The sequence below is a fragment of the Ptychodera flava genome, chromosome 17, assembly GCF_041260155.1.
Source record: "Ptychodera flava strain L36383 chromosome 17, AS_Pfla_20210202, whole genome shotgun sequence".
Taxonomy (NCBI): Eukaryota; Metazoa; Hemichordata; class Enteropneusta; family Ptychoderidae; genus Ptychodera; species Ptychodera flava.
Window position 1 is genome coordinate 37,141,901 of NC_091944.1, and position 18,652 is coordinate 37,160,552.

General features: G+C 37.9%; 1 protein-coding gene across 2 annotated transcripts in view; it reads right to left on the bottom strand.

Annotated features, from left to right (window-relative positions):
- LOC139116231 (sodium-coupled monocarboxylate transporter 1-like) overlaps positions 1-15,510 on the bottom strand; it is a 31,736-nt gene extending 16,226 nt beyond the window's left edge. The window contains exons 1-2 of one of the 2 annotated variants that reach the window (XM_070678813.1): positions 15,077-15,510; positions 381-449 (exon numbers count right to left, since the gene is read on the bottom strand). In XM_070678813.1, the coding sequence (XP_070534914.1) occupies positions 381-449; positions 15,077-15,274 (267 nt within the window). In that variant the 5' untranslated portion in view covers positions 15,275-15,510. Of the gene's footprint in view, positions 1-380; positions 450-12,039; positions 12,502-15,076 lie in introns of those variants that run through there. The other variant, XM_070678812.1, reaches the window with a different exon arrangement.
- Positions 15,511-18,652: the final 3,142 nt, after the last annotated feature.

Below are 18,652 nucleotides of genomic sequence, written 5' to 3' on the forward strand. Positions count from 1 at the left end.
AGCATAACAACATATTTCAACGCCTTCTTGGCTATCACAGCGTTTGTCCTTTACATGTAACATACAGACTGACATAACTGATCTGTTCGTCATTCACCAACACTAAACTTATTGGTGAGAAAATTGTTTTGTCCGCATTACGGTACACTCGTACATTCGTTTCCATCTTTCCAACTGAACACTACATAACACTATACAACTACATAGCACAAGAAGCGATAACGCCAGCACACTGTCGCGTGTGGTTAGGTACACAGCTAAGGCCCACCTGACCCTTTTTTGCAGACGGCGCCCCCCCCCCCACCCCACCCCGCGTACCTAACGACGAGCGACTGTGGACTGGAACCACTAACACTTCATGCGATAACACTGAAACTTACCGTTTGAGCGATGAATGTAATACATCCTAAAATGCGGACAACTTTACTCTTGAATCGGATTTCCAAATACTGAGAAAACGATAAAAAGACAGTGTCAAAGTGATCAGTAAACGAATATAATGAAAGTTAAAAATAACTGACAAGGAAAGACTGCATAATAGACATTATTTAAATTGATCACGTTGGCAAGGAGAAACAGATATAGCATGTAATGATAACAAATTGTCAAAGATAAAATCGTAATATTTTCATTTCTATGGTGAAAACCTCTCCTTTGAATCACATTTTATTCGATAGTTTTCAGATTTGTGTTAATGGTGTCCAAAAAAGAGATTAACTAGATTTGTTCAAGTTGATGTGAAATTTGATATTTTCGGGTAAATTTTCTTATTTCAGTCAGAACGTTTTTCTGTATAGCCACTGATAGCTTTAAAATATCTGAATATGGTATGTCGATTTGTAGGGATGTGTACAAGTGATGACAATAGACAATATTTGTATATGCAAACTTTTTAGCCAATTTTCTCATTTGGAGAGAAAAAGTCAATTTTTCTGAAATTACGCATTGAAATTCGGTTTGAAGAATTTTAGGGATGATGTCACACAGACGTTTGTATATGTGGACAACTTTTGCAATTTCAATTTTTGGCATTTTTTTCAGTTTAGGCAAAGTCAGAGGGACTGTGGTTTAGGTCAAGTCGTCATTTTTCCAAAATTGATCCACGGGAAGATTTCCAATCCCGTCCGACAGCTAAGTGTATGTTTTGTGGCGGAGTGCAATTACGGGAGGACGTACAGACAAGCCAGTACAGAGTGTTGCATTTGAACACTAACTACGAAATCCTATCACAAAATATAAGGGTTTATATACATGTGTGGTGTGTAAAAGTCACATTTACATATATTAAAATTCATTAGTCTTAAAGTCGTTGGTCAGGTGTTCGATACACAAATACAAGGTGTAAAACGTGAATCGCATGAGGCCTGGAAGGTGTTGGTAAATAAACTAGACGTATATAGGATAATCACTGGAAGTGTTGATAAATAAACTAAATGTATGCCAATCAAAAAACTTAATCTTTTCATTTCCCGACATGTTTGTTGTTACTCTAGCCCAACCATAATGGATTAGCGACAGTTTGGCCATGGAAATTGACCAGCGGACATATTTCCCAACACCAGTTGAGGCTAAGATTAGTAAGAATACGGACTCGGATACGCTTATGCCAATTTTCCATGGGGTAATGTACGGGGGTTGAGGCATGTCCTTGAATCTCTCTGGTTAGCACTGAAATACAACTCGTACGATTGATAATAGCATTTTCATTCTTAAAGAGTGAAACCATACGACAGAGTCCGAACAGGATTTCACACAGGGTATATCTCGTTCAACATCACCTGCAGAAATACCATGTGATCAGAATTATCTGCAGTTCACTGACTTCATCAACAAAAGAACGACCTATAAATGCGGCGGTGTTTTGTTCAAAATAATAGCATTTCAAAAACAATTACATAATGGGATGGCGTTTGAGTAAATTGTATCACTCGATCTCTAAATACGGTGAGACTAAATCAGACCCGTATGTCTTTAATATTGACACTTTTTTCGTTAGTTTCGTGATATGATATGATATGATATATGATATGAATATTTTTTTCAATATGTAAAGAACACATAGATAAGACACTTGATATATGAGTAACTCTAATCGACATTCATCATTTATTGTTTGTGACAACATTCCCTCTGACATATCGATCTGATAAAGGCACAAATACGGATTTGTTCGTGAGCAATATTTCGCCTGACAGGCAACCTTAAGCTGACTGACAAAAGTTCAGCCAAATTTCAGCTGACTGGCATATTTCCGACCATTAGGAGGGAAAAGCCAACATTGGGCAAAAAATAACGATGCTAATAGTTTACGAGATCATATCAGAGCAATCTAACAAGTAGTTCTTGAGTTCTTTTACCATGTTCACAAATTCCAAGCTCATTTTCATATTTTGGGTTATACATTTGAGCGATGGGAGCTCGTAAACTTATCATGCGCATCCTCACACTAACTACAAGAGTAATATACGCGTATAGTGGATGTACATACATACATACATACATACATACATACATACATACATACATACATACATACATACATACATACATACATACATACATACATACATACATACATACATACATACATACATACATACATACATACATACATACATACATACATACATACATACATACATACATACATACTGACAGACATGACATACATACTGACAGACACTGACAGACACACTGACAGACATACTGACACGGAATTTTAAGACACTGAATTCTCCACCTATCAGATAAACGCCATAGATCAATGACAAAATGGTAGCGAGTCAAAATGTCAGTACATGACCCGTGTTTTATTTAGGTCGATCGTAAGTAGGACACGGTACCATTTCTCATAATGTGAAACAGGCAGCTGAATTTTTATATACATATCCTTTTCACCAAGTACGAATTTTGCATCGATCTTTGACTTTCTTGGCGGACCTGGTACAATGTCCCATGTTCTCATTGATTCAAAGATGATTTATACATAGCAACAGAAGGCGGACTCTAAGAAGTCTCAATCCCATTCTGTTTCTCTACTTTTTTTCTTTCTCTGCTCCATCACCAGAATATAAAGGTGTATTGAAATCGATCGATAAACACAGTAATCACACCATCAATTTTCATGTTCTCCAACGCTTTCGGGCTCAGATATTCAGACTCTAAAAACTTTTTAAATTCTTTTCTTCTCTACCACTTCTGGGTGCTCATTGTGAAACTCATGAAATAAGAAAATTTTCACCGTCTTACATTTCAGGGATGGTGGCCATTTGAATCTCAAATATCAGTAAATATTAGGTAATATATCTCTCTGGTGACAAAGTTTGCATGGTGACCCCTGGTTTTTATTCTTAATTTGGTAAGAAACTGGTTGAAAGTTTAATTGAGGGAATTTTGAGCAAATGTTTTAAGTCTTTTACTTTCGAGGCGCATAGTACCTTAAAATCCCAAAACTGTCACTCTCCAAAAATTGACAAAGTACAGATTTCATTGCAGTAGCGACTGTCACTACTGCCTACATTCGTCCTTTAATAGTTATACAATAATCTGAGTATTGCAATTACAACTGTTAATAATTAACGTCGTAACGAGGACTCGAATCCATACCGGCACAACAACAACTGATGCCATGCCTATATGTCAAAAGTTGTCCTCGTAAATGTTTTAAGTTTGTAAGTGAGATGTAGTTACATTGATCGCATTTTTTCATATCACTACCAAATTCCCTTAAATATTTCACTTATACTTTCCTTTAATGATTTTTAAGAGTGGTCACCTTGAGTTAATGTTCCATATTCCCATAGTGTGAATTCACTTTTTAAACTTATACAACAAGCAAGATATTGAAAATACGGCAACATTTCGAATTCCATTTACGCAGTTTCTAGATTTTATCGCAGGATAACATTGTGCCGTACAGACTTAAGTTTCACTGTATTTATTGCTCTAGTAAATAAAACTCCGTCCAACCACATTTTGAAATACTCGCCCCTATGCTAGTGAAAATTCTCTAATCCCTTTCATTGTAGTAAACGAACCCTCACTAAATATATGTATTTGTGCAAAGTGTGTTGCCAGTGTCTACTTGTACCAGGATATAAATAAGCCTGTGTAAAGATAGTATGACCCTCATGAACCACAGCAGTGGTGACGTCACAAGCACTCGGCTTATGGGTATCTTTAACATCTTTAACATCTTTGCACCCATATTTCATACGTCTGTTTTGAGTTGTAGCGCTGGTATTCCGCAATGATTTATACTTACACAAACTTAGCATGTCGAAAAATTCTCCTATTGTTATCCCATGTTACATCCCTTTCCATAAGGCCTGGACATTTTAACCATCGCATTATAAAAACTTCAAAGCTATGCCAAAAGATTTAATTTTTGTGTAAATGCGTGATAAATCTATTATTGGTGTCCTGACTGAGGGGTATATTTGCAATTATTTGCATATGAAGGATGTATTTTACATAGATTAAAAGTGGACAACTTAATTACGAACAAGTTTTGTGAAAACAGTCCTAACAGAAAGCTTACACGGGAGGAAGAAGTGTTCTTAAACTAAATAACAGGGTAACTTTCTCATAGAGATTCAGTGTAGTCTCGTTGTAGATCACGCGGGACGCAATGACTCGAGTAATAAATTCTGCATGTAACAACGTCGGCTACTAAACTCTAAGGTGCTCTCAAGGCCCCCACCAGGGCAGACAGTGTCACACGAACTCGTCATCTAATTTTCAACGGTTTTTTTTTGCATAGAATGCACAGAGTGCCCAATTGTTCAGTCACCGTTTGTGTTTATGGTGCACATAGAATACAAATAGAGCTCGCCGTCTCGGACATAAAGTGGCTAGTCTCGTGCTGACCCCGGAGAGTGCTTTGGTTCACAAAACATGACGAGAGCAAAGTTCAAAGGGTCAACCTTGGCTCTGAAATCTGCCCTTGGATAAAATTACAACATAGACTCTAAAATATCCTACGGTTTCAGGAACTAAGTTACCACAAAAAGAAACGACCTTGCAAGACAATATAACGCGGCAATGTCATTTGTTACTTTTGGTTTTGGAGTGTCTGTGTACTGAAGGCATGTAGGTGCTGTCTTCATTACAAATCATAATGATTTACACACAGCACTCAGAGGGTACGCTAATAATATTATGTTGTTATACCATGGGGATTTGTAACCTGAATCAACTGACCCACTTAACTTAGATTGAAATCAACTTTGTAAACAAAACTGTGGTACTGGAGACACATGCTACATACGAAAACGGAAAAATCATTAATTTATTGTACAACCTTTGCAGAAAAACTAAAGATGTCAATGATTAACGTTTATTTTTATTAAAATGGCAGGTTATTGTTGTAATAAAACGCTATGTGTTACAGATACTTGCTCATGGCCTGAACAGAATTAATATCAATTTCCATGTATGTAAATAGTTGGGGACAGCCCTTTCATCTCATGCATGAATCAGGGGGGAGGGCCACTACATTTAGTTCAAGGATATGGAAGAGATAAACTTATATTTTAAAACACTGCATTTAAATGTGAATATGGAAACAATGAATTTTCAGTTTATCGGTCAATTATGAAATATCCAGAAGATCTTATAGTAGTTTCGACAGTATGTACTTGTACTGTCAAATACATTCTCTGTGTAACATTTGTATTTTCACTGTATAAATATAACTTAAATAGATATTTTACAAAAACAAACTCTTTTTAAACTCCAATAGAATCATCAAACATAAATTATAGTGGTGAATATTATGTAAAAGAAAATTATGAATTTTGTTTCAGAGCAATATATAACTTTTGTTTTGTTTTGTTTCTTCGAGGAAAGGGCAGACGCTGATTGTTTTGATGATCTTTCTTGTATTTCTGTTATAAAACTAGAAATTCTTCTTCTCCCAATGTACAATATTGCAATGCTTACTATTTAAATTGCCAACGCATCAAATATGTATAGTCCACAACATGGTAGACAGTTGACACTCAAAGTCATACAACTGATGTAAATAGCTCTGTCGATAATATGCTGACAGACTTCACATACATGTAAAGACTGTGCTGACAAGGTAAATAGTTAGAATGTAGAAAGACTACCAGACTCACTATTGAAATGCAAATTGTTTCGCTCATTGAAGGCTACTTGTGACTTATCAAAGGAAAGAGTGTTGGGGGTCAGCACTTTTGATGCAAGCAATCGGGGAGGGTCGGTATTTTTCATGCAAAAGTTTGGAAAGCGTAGCGTGTCGTCAGCCACTAATAGTTTTGTTAAGATACCTCATGGCGTTGTCGCATCACAATACAGTGCATTTCATCGAGATAGTAGATATGTTTTATTAATTTAAGTTTCAAGTTATTATCAATGTGTTTCCTGTTTTAAAATGTTTGTGTCGACTCACTATTTCCGTGTGCATAGCTTGCCTGAATCATCATGAGACGAGAGCACTTTTAAAAACAAGGAAGAAACTGAAGAAATGCGATCGAGTGATTTCAGCCAGTGACACCAAAGCTGGGCCAAGTCTGCTAACTATACCTCTTCGATTATCAATCATTCAAGGATCCCGCACATGTATCGAATGGCCGAATCAGTGGCCATTGTCTACTTTTTGGAGTAAAGTACGCACTCAAACACACCTAGCAAAGGTGGATAGTGCATCATTACAAATAAATAATTTTGAGAAGATAACGAACAAGGATTTGAAATATTATGTTATCAAAATTATGAAAACAATTTCAAATGGTCATGCTGATGTTTTGTGTTCAGAAGTCATGAGATGTCTTCCAGTGGCTGTATAGAGTTCGCAAGGCGGGACAATTAATTATGTCACGCTACTGTGCATTCTTATCAGCAACTAAAACAGTAATCTACCTCATAAACTGTAAATGGCGCTGCAGACATGATTTTAGCGTCTGTTAGGTACGTGAAAGTAATGTGTGTAAAATGAAACTCTCCCCTCCCTTGGATGGGCGTACCCAGTGTTAGAATCTCCATCATTACGATTGAGGTGCAGTGTTGCGTGGGGTTACGAAATCGGTCAGTTACCGCGTGGCTGTAACTCAGGTTTCATGATGGATCTATTCTGTACAAATGCCAAATTAAAAGTGATTCGTCTTGCGTGTCACCGACCGGTGAGACTTTAAACATGTTAAAGGTCACCTTGGTTTTGTTTACTGATTGCTGCGATAGCCTCAAGAAAGTTGTCGTCAACGCTGCCGCGGTTTTACTACTTCCTTGATGAGATTAGACAAGTTAACATGTTGGTGTACGCAACAAAAGGGGTGATGGTCACAGCAACCTTAACAGGAGGGCCAAAGGTCAAGGCCGCTGAGTAAATACCAATATTTAGTGAATAAGAGCTCCAGCGGAAATATTATGTTGTTGACCATGAACTGTACTGCTTATCACTTATCTCGAGTCAATGGCGAGACAGTACTTCACAGTATGTACTGTATTTAATATAATATTTGTCATGCTTCATAACGTAAAAAGTATGACAACTTGATATAATGGATGGTGAGCAACATGAAGAAGTTAAAGAATCGTCAGATTATCGGTAAGAGCAGTCATCTACATTCAACAAGGAGCAATAAATAATGTGTACAAGTCCAAAACACCATCATTTGATCAAAGTTTTTAAAATCACATTACTGTGATCAAGTCTGCCTTCGTCATCATGAAATTGTCAAACGCTTTGCAATGTCGGGGTAGTAATGGTAAAAATGCACCCAGTCGGAAAACAAGTTAAATCCATTGAAAACAAACGATATATGATGTCACCAAGCAACTGGAGAATCTGGCAACGAAGACTATTGAAACTTAGAAGTGAAAAAGTAGTGACTTATTTACAGAGATTATTTGGGATATTGTTATTACAATGACTCTCTTTCCTCCGGTATGGCAATCAAATGTACGATAACATACTTTTGAGTTCTGTTCGCAAAATTGAACTGAATATTACACAATGCAATTATATAGTAACATGAAAACGTGTTGGCTGCTCTGCTTGATTGTCAGACGTTACGACTTTGACTCGCACTATTCCTCTAATCATTTTTGTGATTTTCGATAATATCTCAATTTGGCCAGCATAGAATGTTTACCTTGCTGAAAAAATGCAAATCATACTCGGTTTATAAATTTTTTGTTGTTATATTAATATAGATATACAATACAGATATATTTACATACATATGCACACATATGTTATAGATAGATAGATAGATAGATAGATAGATAGATAAATAGATGTCGATGGACAGATAGATAGATAGATATAAAGTACGGTTTCTCACTGAAATAGAAACAAATCGTTATTCGCACATTTTCAGTTCTTGTTAACAATTGAAACTTAATCGAAACGAGTCAAAGTCATGTTCATGCATCCAATTTATCATCAAGTGCACGAAAGAACGCGGTAGCTTTATTGTTTTTAGTAGATCGCTTAAGGTCACCATACTGCGTAACTTCAAATCGATTAATCAATTATCTGATAAAAGAGACATTTGCACAACATGGGGCAAAGTAAACACTTCAATCACTTTTCCAAATTCCTATGCTAGCTAATATTCGTGGTCTCCAGTTCAATTAACTTCCAACAGCGAAGTGTAATTATGAAGCAACTCAGCCATTAAATTTTTCATTATTCACCCCTCTATACAAAATATAGAATGCCTGACGAAACACACTACTGTTGATGCCACACATTAACCGACACAGTCGGGTTTGAAGACTTTTAATGGCTCACATGAAAAAATCGAAGTCTTTCTTAAAGTTTCGGTATCTGTATCGTTTTGATATAACATTTTAAAGTGTTCTTATGAAAGTCATCCGCTGTAAATTTGAATGAACAAATAATGTCCTTTGTACTAGTGCCCCGACTTGTGCATATGTACTTCTATCGACTGCACCAACAGTGAGCTCAACATTTGAAAGCAGGGTTACCTGATATGTAAGTCTTGAACAACAAACAGTGCGACTGTTTGTTAGTGTAATAGCTATGACGCAACAAACGGGTATAGACTGTTGCCATTCCCTCTTGCCTTCTTTGTCTCCGAGTAAAATACTGGGCAAGTGCCATAGAATATATTATTCCTCACAACGAGTGCCGAAGGCACTAGGCTCAGCGATACGTTCGAGCTGCACTGACCGTCAACAATGGCACAAGCGGCTGCTGTCGACAGTATAAAAAGGGGCTGTGGTGGTGAAAATGGTATCTGGACACTATAACGGCATTTCAAATTTGAACTCGACTGAATGTTTTCTTAATATCCAACTGAATGGTCTCTTTACACCCCTGACCCACAAATTAGGCCAATAAACTCATAAAATTAAATTTGCATGGAGCTTGATTCACTTAATGGGTGTTTATTTTAACACATTGTTCTATTAATCTTGAGAGGCACCGTCGCAAAGGGGATGCTTCTTTTTGCGTAATTGAATATTCGTAAAATTTCATCTGATTTTGCCATATATCCGATTTTTAATTTTTTGTATCAACTTTTATATGACTTGCTTGTAGGGGCCTGCATCATATACATACAAGTTATAAGATCCAAATCTCGAAACTTCATTTAGCATATAGAGTGCTCCTGGGGGACTAATATTCGGACGCTAATATTTTCACAATACTTATTTGTTCTATCTCTTGCGGACACTCATTTTGATGCTCATGGAGTTGATTTAGTTTTCACACTTTGTGAAATTCGAAAATTTAATTTTTCGCCATAGCATTAACACAGGGGCGGCTGGTGTTTTGAATTTTAAGTGTCGGAAAATATCGGAAAATGTGTTTCTCTGGCAGCAACTTGTCATCTTGATTTCCAAAGGTAATGGTTTAAGGTTTCCTTACGATAAATTTAATCAAAGGCCCAAGTCTTTCTATTTCGAGTTGCATGCTGCTTTAAGGAAGGGCATGATATGGGGTTTTTTATCATGACTAACCAGGTTTTGTCGAGGGGCAGTTTTGCACTTGAAAATGCAGTAACTGTGGCTTTGTGAAGGCAAGTGGGCATTCCGAGAGTTGCCGAGAGGATTCATCAAGTTTTTGACGACATTTAGCCTGATAAACAATTAACAAATGCTACATATCGTTCCCTAAGGCTATTCATTTGAACTTTGGTAGACTTGCACCGCGGACCATGATTTCAACGATTTGAGTCCGACAGGAATTATGCAGACTATAAATTATCAGTACCGTTACTGCAACTTTACAGGCAAGACCCAATACATTGCAGCTTGAATACCCATACATTCCCAATATTAATGTAATGCCACATGTTTATTTTGAATACCTTACGCCATGGATTCAAAATCTGCCAAACTATATGTTAGTCGCAGCGGCGAGAATGTATCAGAAATGGTTGTATGGGCAACAAGTAGCACTCTATGTAAACTTGATTACCATACTTTGTTTACAATATTAGTGTGAAAATTTCTTTCTTTGGCCATTTGACCATGACGTAAATCAGCTTCCTGGGAACGTGGTTAGGTCAGTGCTTTCTGCATCCTCATAAACATCATAGAGCTGTCGCGATGTTTTTAAGCATCGACAAAAGGCAGGAACGGTGGCTTTAGCTTTTGTTTGTGGTTAGATGTTAATACGGGTCGTTCGTTTTACAATTTATGTGACGCACGGCGTGGGACAGTCAAATAGTGTCATTGCACTGGTGAATGTTGTTTTTTTTTTTGTATCGTAAAGGTGGAATCTAGCTACTACCTCTTTCTGTACAAATTCGAGTTTGTAATACATTTGCCTGGTCAGGGACGTTTACACCACTGTACAGTATAGTGTTGAAGTTAAGGAACTTTCTTCACATTAATGTGCAAACAACTATAGCTGTACATAAAGTTTCGCAAAAGGCGCAACGCTTGACTTACTACCGATCTTTTCCGACTTTCGCATTGTGATTTCTTGTAGACGCCACATTAGAGATGATGCTAAGGTGGGGCTTGCAGACTTTGGGCTTTTTGTGATTGATGAAAGTACCCCCACTGGTTTGTAAGAAAAGGTTCAAGGATATGAACTGCTCTGAGGCTAACATAAACATATCAAAGGAAAACAGCGGGAACAGAACTTGATTCGTACAACGGGTCCCGTGTTATTCATGGACAGATTGTTAACCTTCGGTTTGGCTTGGAGGTCAGTTTCATACTTCCATGGGTTGGGCCAACAGTTACAATTGTACACTAGAAATAACACGCCTGATTCAGTTAGAGTTAACATAAACAGAAAAAGAGATCCTTCGATCGAGGTTGTGCATTAGACTTGCAGTAAAATTAAAGATTTGTCCACCCAAGTATTTTTTGTGTATATTCGAGACAGGAAGGCCTGTTGTTGGATCAAGGTTACTATAAACCCGTCGCCCAGAATGGGCAGCAGCAGGACCAGAAAGTCACTCATTCTTTATAGTACTTCATTTGAAATAAATTTGAGAATTCAGTTATATTGGTTAAAACTTTAAAATATGCTGAAAAAATTATCGATAAAGATTACTCTCCTTCATCTGCTGATGACAAAGATAAATGAAGGATGATATTGTTTCTGGTGTCTACCGGAGACATGTTATAGGCCACTCTCACCAAATGACAACCTCGGCTACTAAAGCTTGACATCAATGTTATACTTGGTCACATGTTTTTTGACTTCTTGGCTTATTTTGAGGACGATGCAGTCAGAACTGGTTGCCTCATCCTCACAGAATTACAGCTAACCGTTAGGCAGCCGAGAGTTTTACAATCAGTCCATCATTGTTGGAAATGTAGAATCAACTGAACTTACGTCTACTAACTAAAGTAAATCACTACCCTTATAAAGCCATCGGAAGTTATGTTGTATAATTGAAGTGTTGAAAACATCTCTAAACAGAATGGGACAAAGTAAAGTTGAGCCTGAAAGAAAACAAAATGTCTAGTGAAACTCTCTACAAGTTATGTAATAACGTTCAATATATATTGCATTGTCAATAGGGAAAGGTAAAAAGCGATCAATACAGCAATTGCAGGCAGAAATACTGAAAACATTACCTCGTAGGCACTTGTTAACCGTAGTTTGTAGAACACCGGCATATAGAACTCTGCCGAGAAAATCATCACCAGTGCATAACTAATGCCGAACAAGGAATACATTGACCCGTAGACATAATGTTCTGCTGGCGTTCCCAAGATGGTGATGGCTGACATGAAACTAACTGTCAGGGACATTGCAACTGGTAGAGGATTCATGTTGCGGTTGGCCATCAGAAACTCATTGGCGGTCTTCTGTTTTCCACCCGTGCAAGCATGGTAGATCCCGATGCCTGCCGAGACGGCCAGGAGTAAGCCAAAAATCACAGAATCAGCAGTAGAGAAAGCGGGAATGGTTGGTGAAGCCGTCATCTTGGTGAGAGTTCTGAGGGCTAATGCAGTAAGCGTCTCACTCTCTCTAGTACGCGGAAGAAATAAACAAAGTACTTTCTCTGTGTACGCCTTCTACAATTGGAGGTGCCACATCTAAAGTAGGAGGGCAGCCAATCAAACGAAAGTGCCATGTCAGTTGTTGATATGCAAATTTGTTCGTAACCGACAGGTCTTGGTGTCACGTTACGCGTTCGGTCTATGAATCAACAGGGCAGGAATTTTGAGGAACAATGCTTTAAACTTCTATTAAGTAGACCTAAATGTATACCTGTTTTAATAACTGTCATAGGTTGGATTTGAAAGAGATTTACTTCACGAAGAGACTGTCTGAGATAACGACAGTTCGGTTGGGCAAGTACTTGTGGTATACCTTCATATGATACAAACGTTGACACTTTGTGATGCAACACGCGTTGATTTTGATTAGAAAGGTATGATGCCCTGTGATTTACAAATTATTGAATTTAACGTATGCAATTCTGCCATCAGAAATTGTAAGGTATTAGAAACAAATAACAATCGGCCATCCGGGTAGCTAATTTCGAAAAGTTACCCACTGAGTAAAATAATACCTGTCATATTTTACATGTCTTGCATAGTTTACATCTTTTGTTCCCAGCCTCCGATATCAACTTACCAAAAAGAAGAAGAAGAAGAAGAAGATGATGATGATGATGATGATGATGATGACAATGATAATCATGATCATGATGTGGCTGTAAACGTTCTAGCACGGTTACTCTACCCTACTGTGGTTCGCGATCGTGACAGTGTTACAGAACTCTATTGACTTTTACAACAATGACATTGACAGTGATACCGGAACTGAAATAACATATACATGTATTTTCCAACACGGTCAGTTAGAGTGACGCACAACTTGAAAATCACGATATTACATGTATGGTTTAACAGTGTAAGTTATATTGTTTGGTGTGTGTTGCACGCACAAAATTCATCAAAATGACTTAGTGTCTGGTAATTGCATGCACCACATATCTGTATCAAATCGAAAGATTTTTCAAGGCCACAGTAAAATTGAGGATATGGGAGGGCCACCCTAAACAAGCTTGGTCAAGGGGAGAGCAATGTTTGAGAAAGAGGAGTTGGGGAGGACAACATTTCAAACTACAGACACGCTCCGATTTCCTCCGCCCCCCCCCCATCTCCCTAATATATGAAAACTTCCTTATTTCTCTGCCGCATGGCATAACTGATGGCTATAGCATGTCGCAAACTTAATACGTTGAACTCATGCACATTCTCTGTGCTGTAGTCAGACCAGGGATGCACCAGTTTTTTTTAGATGCGATTGGTTTTGCGAATGAAACATACCAAATATTCCGTGGAACTGCTTTGTTTGTGGTTTGCGATATGTAACAACTCTGAATGTAAAGTTTTACAAGTCTTAGGTTTGACGCGATGGATATAAATTGTAGGGCTGTATAAGTATGGCTATTTACGGGATTGTAGCTTCACGGGGCGAGGTCTACAGTAAATTGTATTGCAATCACATGGTATTTGTCCATTGTCATGGAAACAACATTGACGATTTCCTCTGTATGAACTTTCTTATCAGCTTACAAGTGAGATTATAGTTTACGACGTCTCAGTTATATAATCCTATAAAACTTTCATGATTTGTTTTCAACTTCATGATATATGGGACGTTTGATTTTATCGGTTGTCCATTCGGGTCCTTTAACTTTTAAAAAAGGTCTGTGACATCGCTAGCCCTTTTTTACTTTCAGTGAATACTCCGTTTGTTTTAGGATGCGACTCATTACACACTCTAGGATATTTAAAGGCACATTAACTGTAAATTTTGACAGTTACTTTTCAGGTTGTGTGTAGCATGTATCAGAAAGTTTCTCAAGTCTACTTCCCACAGCCTGTTGAAATACCCAGAACCAAGCACACATCATCGAGTGTACGTGTGACCGTGCATCCTGCATTGTTGTTCAAGGCCAGGCTTAAACGAAATAATATAAAAAATGACTGCAGGGTGCGTAACACACTGGCACAACGGACTGACAAAGCACTGCATTAAAAATTAGACTAATTACTGTAGTTGACATATAAGCTTAGATATTGTCAAAATTGTCACTGTAGCTCTAAATAGCCGTATATGTTCATCTTCGGGATTGGTAAAACAGCGAACGGTGCCGTATCTGCTTCTTCCGACAATTCATTAACTAACTAGCTCCGGTCGTTCCTGTGTTAATATTATCACAAGTTATCATGACTTGACGGTAAGCATGAAGAAAGAGCAATGTATCTGTTCTAGCTTTCAAACAAGAATTCGTGGTGTGTCAACGTTGGAGGAATTTTATCGCTCACGCAAAATGATCTTGTACCAATGAAGACCATCCTGAGTTGATGTAGCAATGATGTTTTCTATTTATTTTCAGAACGACTCATTTTTCGCATCATATGGTGCTGTTATAGATAATTTTAACATGTTAACTATACATCAACAATTTCAAAGGCCATTAATTGTGTTATCATTACAAATCCATACAAACCATTGTGGTAAATTTCAAGGTGGTGTCGAGGCTGACTGGATGTTTTTCAAGGACATGATTTATAGCTATACACCTTGTGCTTCAACTCTAATGGCATGTGAAAAGGTTAGGACAAGACGTGGGTCATACCGCTAACTTACCTCATAGGCACTTGTTATCAGTAATCTGTAAAAGATCGGCATATAAAACTCCGCAGAGAACCACATTACTATGCTGTAGGTGAGACCGAAATAACAGAACATAGTTCCATAGATGTAGATTTCGGCAGGTGTACCAAGGACCGTTATTGCTGACATAAAACTCGCGACCAATGACATCGCAACCGGCACTGCGTGCATGTTACGGTTAGCAAGAAGAAACTTTTTCGATGTGTGCTGTCCTTTTCCGCGAATGCATGGTAAACGCCGATACCCATTGAAATTGCCAACATGCAACACAAAACGACGTAGTCGGCAGTGGAGAAACCGGGAACTTGGCCGTCAGTAGACATTTTTGATCGGACTTGCTACCTGGAGATATGGCGATACTTCTGAATTTTACAGCATCTGTATATATGACTGATAGCGCGTCAACTGAAGCAAAATAAACATGCAACGACTTTTATCGATAAGACCCTCTCCGTAACCTCTAACCCCAATCAAAGTGCCGCGTCCTTCCAAAAATGAGTCACACGTTTTCGTCAACTTTGAGAGGATTTTGATTATGATATCCTCAAGGTAGCTTTATTTCATAGTTATATGTATAATTGATGTTTTAACAAGAGACAAGCGTTCAATTCGTAAATGTCGATAGTCCCTTCTATGGACTGATCTTTGCAACTCCAGCAAGTGGACATAAATGACAAGATGCTGGCATACACAACTTGTACAAATACAGGACAATTAATTTCTGTTGATCATGTACGCATCAATCAAAGTTGAAAAACAAATACTTATTTCCATCGAAGTCTCGCCAAGCTTCTTTGCCAAACACTTTACGTAATCTATTCTAGAGCAAGTGTTGACCCATACCTACTCCTCTGAAAGCGCCACCACGGTAATACTATGACTTATTCCTCGGTAAATATTTGCTGTCTGATAAGGCTGCGCTTTTAAAGGAAGAGAAAAGATTTGATTATTTGTACGTACTGCTTTCATTCTCCGAGTATACCTTAAATAAGCTTTATTTAAATCAAAATTTGAAAAACTGATATGAATTACAGTCATAGGAGAAAAATCATCATTGCTGAATTCAATTTTAGTTCTACATTTTTCAGGAGTATTACTTTCGGAAGTTGATAAAGAGATCATCTGAATAAAGTACAATCTAAAATCATGGAGATAAATCATGGAGATGCTTAATCCTATCAATCCTATGGCGAAATAAAGTGATGAGAAATGTATATCACGATACCACACACTTTGACGTCAAGGGACCCCGGAGGACTGGTGATCCTGCCAACATTTTACGCTGACACGTTCATCTCTTAATTTATGTCCTTTTAGCACTTAGCTATATTTGTTCGGGCATGTGCGTGTTTGTCAATAGGCCAAACCCGGAATTCGAATTGACCACGGTACAAACAAAGCCATGTGGGCAAACGCGCATAGACGACGTGTATTTCCATACGCGTTAGTACACATGTGGGCTTGTTTGTACCGGCATCACGTGATTATTTGGGCGTACTGAGTGTGTAGAACACATCGCGTCCTTTTTATTCCGGAGTAGAACCATTGACAAACACCTTCAGTATGGAGAACATAGACTAGTACTCCTTTAGGTGTCCATGCAGGGAGTTCACGCTTTATGTTCGTTTTAGCAAAGTTTTATAATATCGGTTTGTGTATCGTGCGATTCAAAGCAGAAACATGTAGAAATTATATATTACCGGACTACAATTTTCAACGAAGGTCGAAGTCTATCGCATAATGTAGACCGGATAATTGTGGAACAGAAACATTGTTCGTCGATGCTGTTCCACTTTGATGCTCATGAACTTTGATCATAAGCGGATTTCGGTAACTGGCAAATGTGTGAAAACAGTTGGGGTATTATAAATTCTCTTGTTATTTCACAGAGAAAAAGTCTTCTTCTTTGAAAAAACAGTCAAAAATATCAATCAAACTCTACAAAGGGTCAAACATCAAAAATAGTGTCCAAATTTACCAACATCATAACAGCAGGTGGGGGTAGGAAGGGATTTCCCTATTTTGTTGGTAGTACGTTGTCGATGTGAACGGTTTGATAAAACCGACTTCAAGAATATTTGTCAGGTTGTGGCTTTGGACGTATTAAATTACAGTAAAATGGCCAGTCTGCTTTGCCAAGGATATCATGCAGGCATGCAAGAAACTATGGATACGGTCTTAGCAATACATGCTCGCCATATCGGATCTTACAACAAAACAAAATGATATGTTTATCGTGGTACAGAGTCCTGGTGCACATTTTTACAAATGTACTTTTTTTTAACGTTTTTATTGGAGTTATCAAAAAGTTTCAAATACATGTCTCATTAAATCTGAGAAAAAAAAAGAAGACATTACAGAAATCAATAAAGTAGTGATCATACATCATTATTGTGTATGTCTGTTGTGCTAGGGTCTTGGTGGATATTAGTACTGTAAATTCTCCACTTTTTATTATGGGCAACAATTTTATCTTTTCTCAAAGCAATGTGATACTCAGTTTTTGTATAGAGTTCACAAATCTTTTGTATGCTGTAAAGTTAGGCAAGGTCTTTTTACAACGACAAATATAAATGTACCTTTTACCAATAAGCAGTAGGAAATTCACAATACTAGAAAGTTTGGGATTCCCATTTGTATCGGTCAATACCATATTTTTGGTCTTACTCTCAATTTTAATTTTTGTCCCCATAACATGAAAAATGCTTCCCATACAAATGTACTTCAATCGAACATAAATAATTGCTCGTGATACATAACAGTGTTGGACAGATGGCAAAGTACACTGACTGCCCTTGTGCCATGTTTGAACACTGTCTATGGTTTGAACGAACACAGTTCACGCATGTCTGTACCTGGTCTTTCATCATAAATCCAATTAAGACTTTGATGGCACATATGTACAAATAAGCAAATAGTCCTGTAAAAATTACAATCAGAGGCACGCCATCAATCTCCAAGGCTAGTAAAACCCCTTGTTTAAAGAATTATGGCGACTGTACATTTCACTTCAGATAGAGGATTAACCATTGGTATAAACCAATACCCGTTGGCATCACATTGGTATCGGCCAATTCCTATTTGTATCGGCAATACCCCATCTGTATCAGCCAATACCCATTGGTATAAGCCAATACCCGTTGGCATCACATTGGCATCGGCCAATTCCCATTTGTATCGGTCAATACCCCATCTGTATCAGCCAATACCAATAGGTATCGGCCAATACCCGTTGGTATCACATTGGTATCGGCCAATACCCGTTGGTATTAGCCAAAACCGATTGGTATCAGCCAATACTCATTGGTATCAGCCACTTCCTATTGGTATCACCAATTCCCGTCAGTATCAGCCGATTCCCATTTTGTTCTGGCCAATTACATTGCTATCGGCCAATTACCATTGGTATCGGCTAATTACGCATCGGTATCGGCCAATACCCATTGGTATCAGCCGATTCCCATTGGTATTGGCAAACATCCATTGGTATCAGCAAATACCAATTGGCATCAGCCAATACCCACTGGTATCGGCCAATTCCCATTGGTA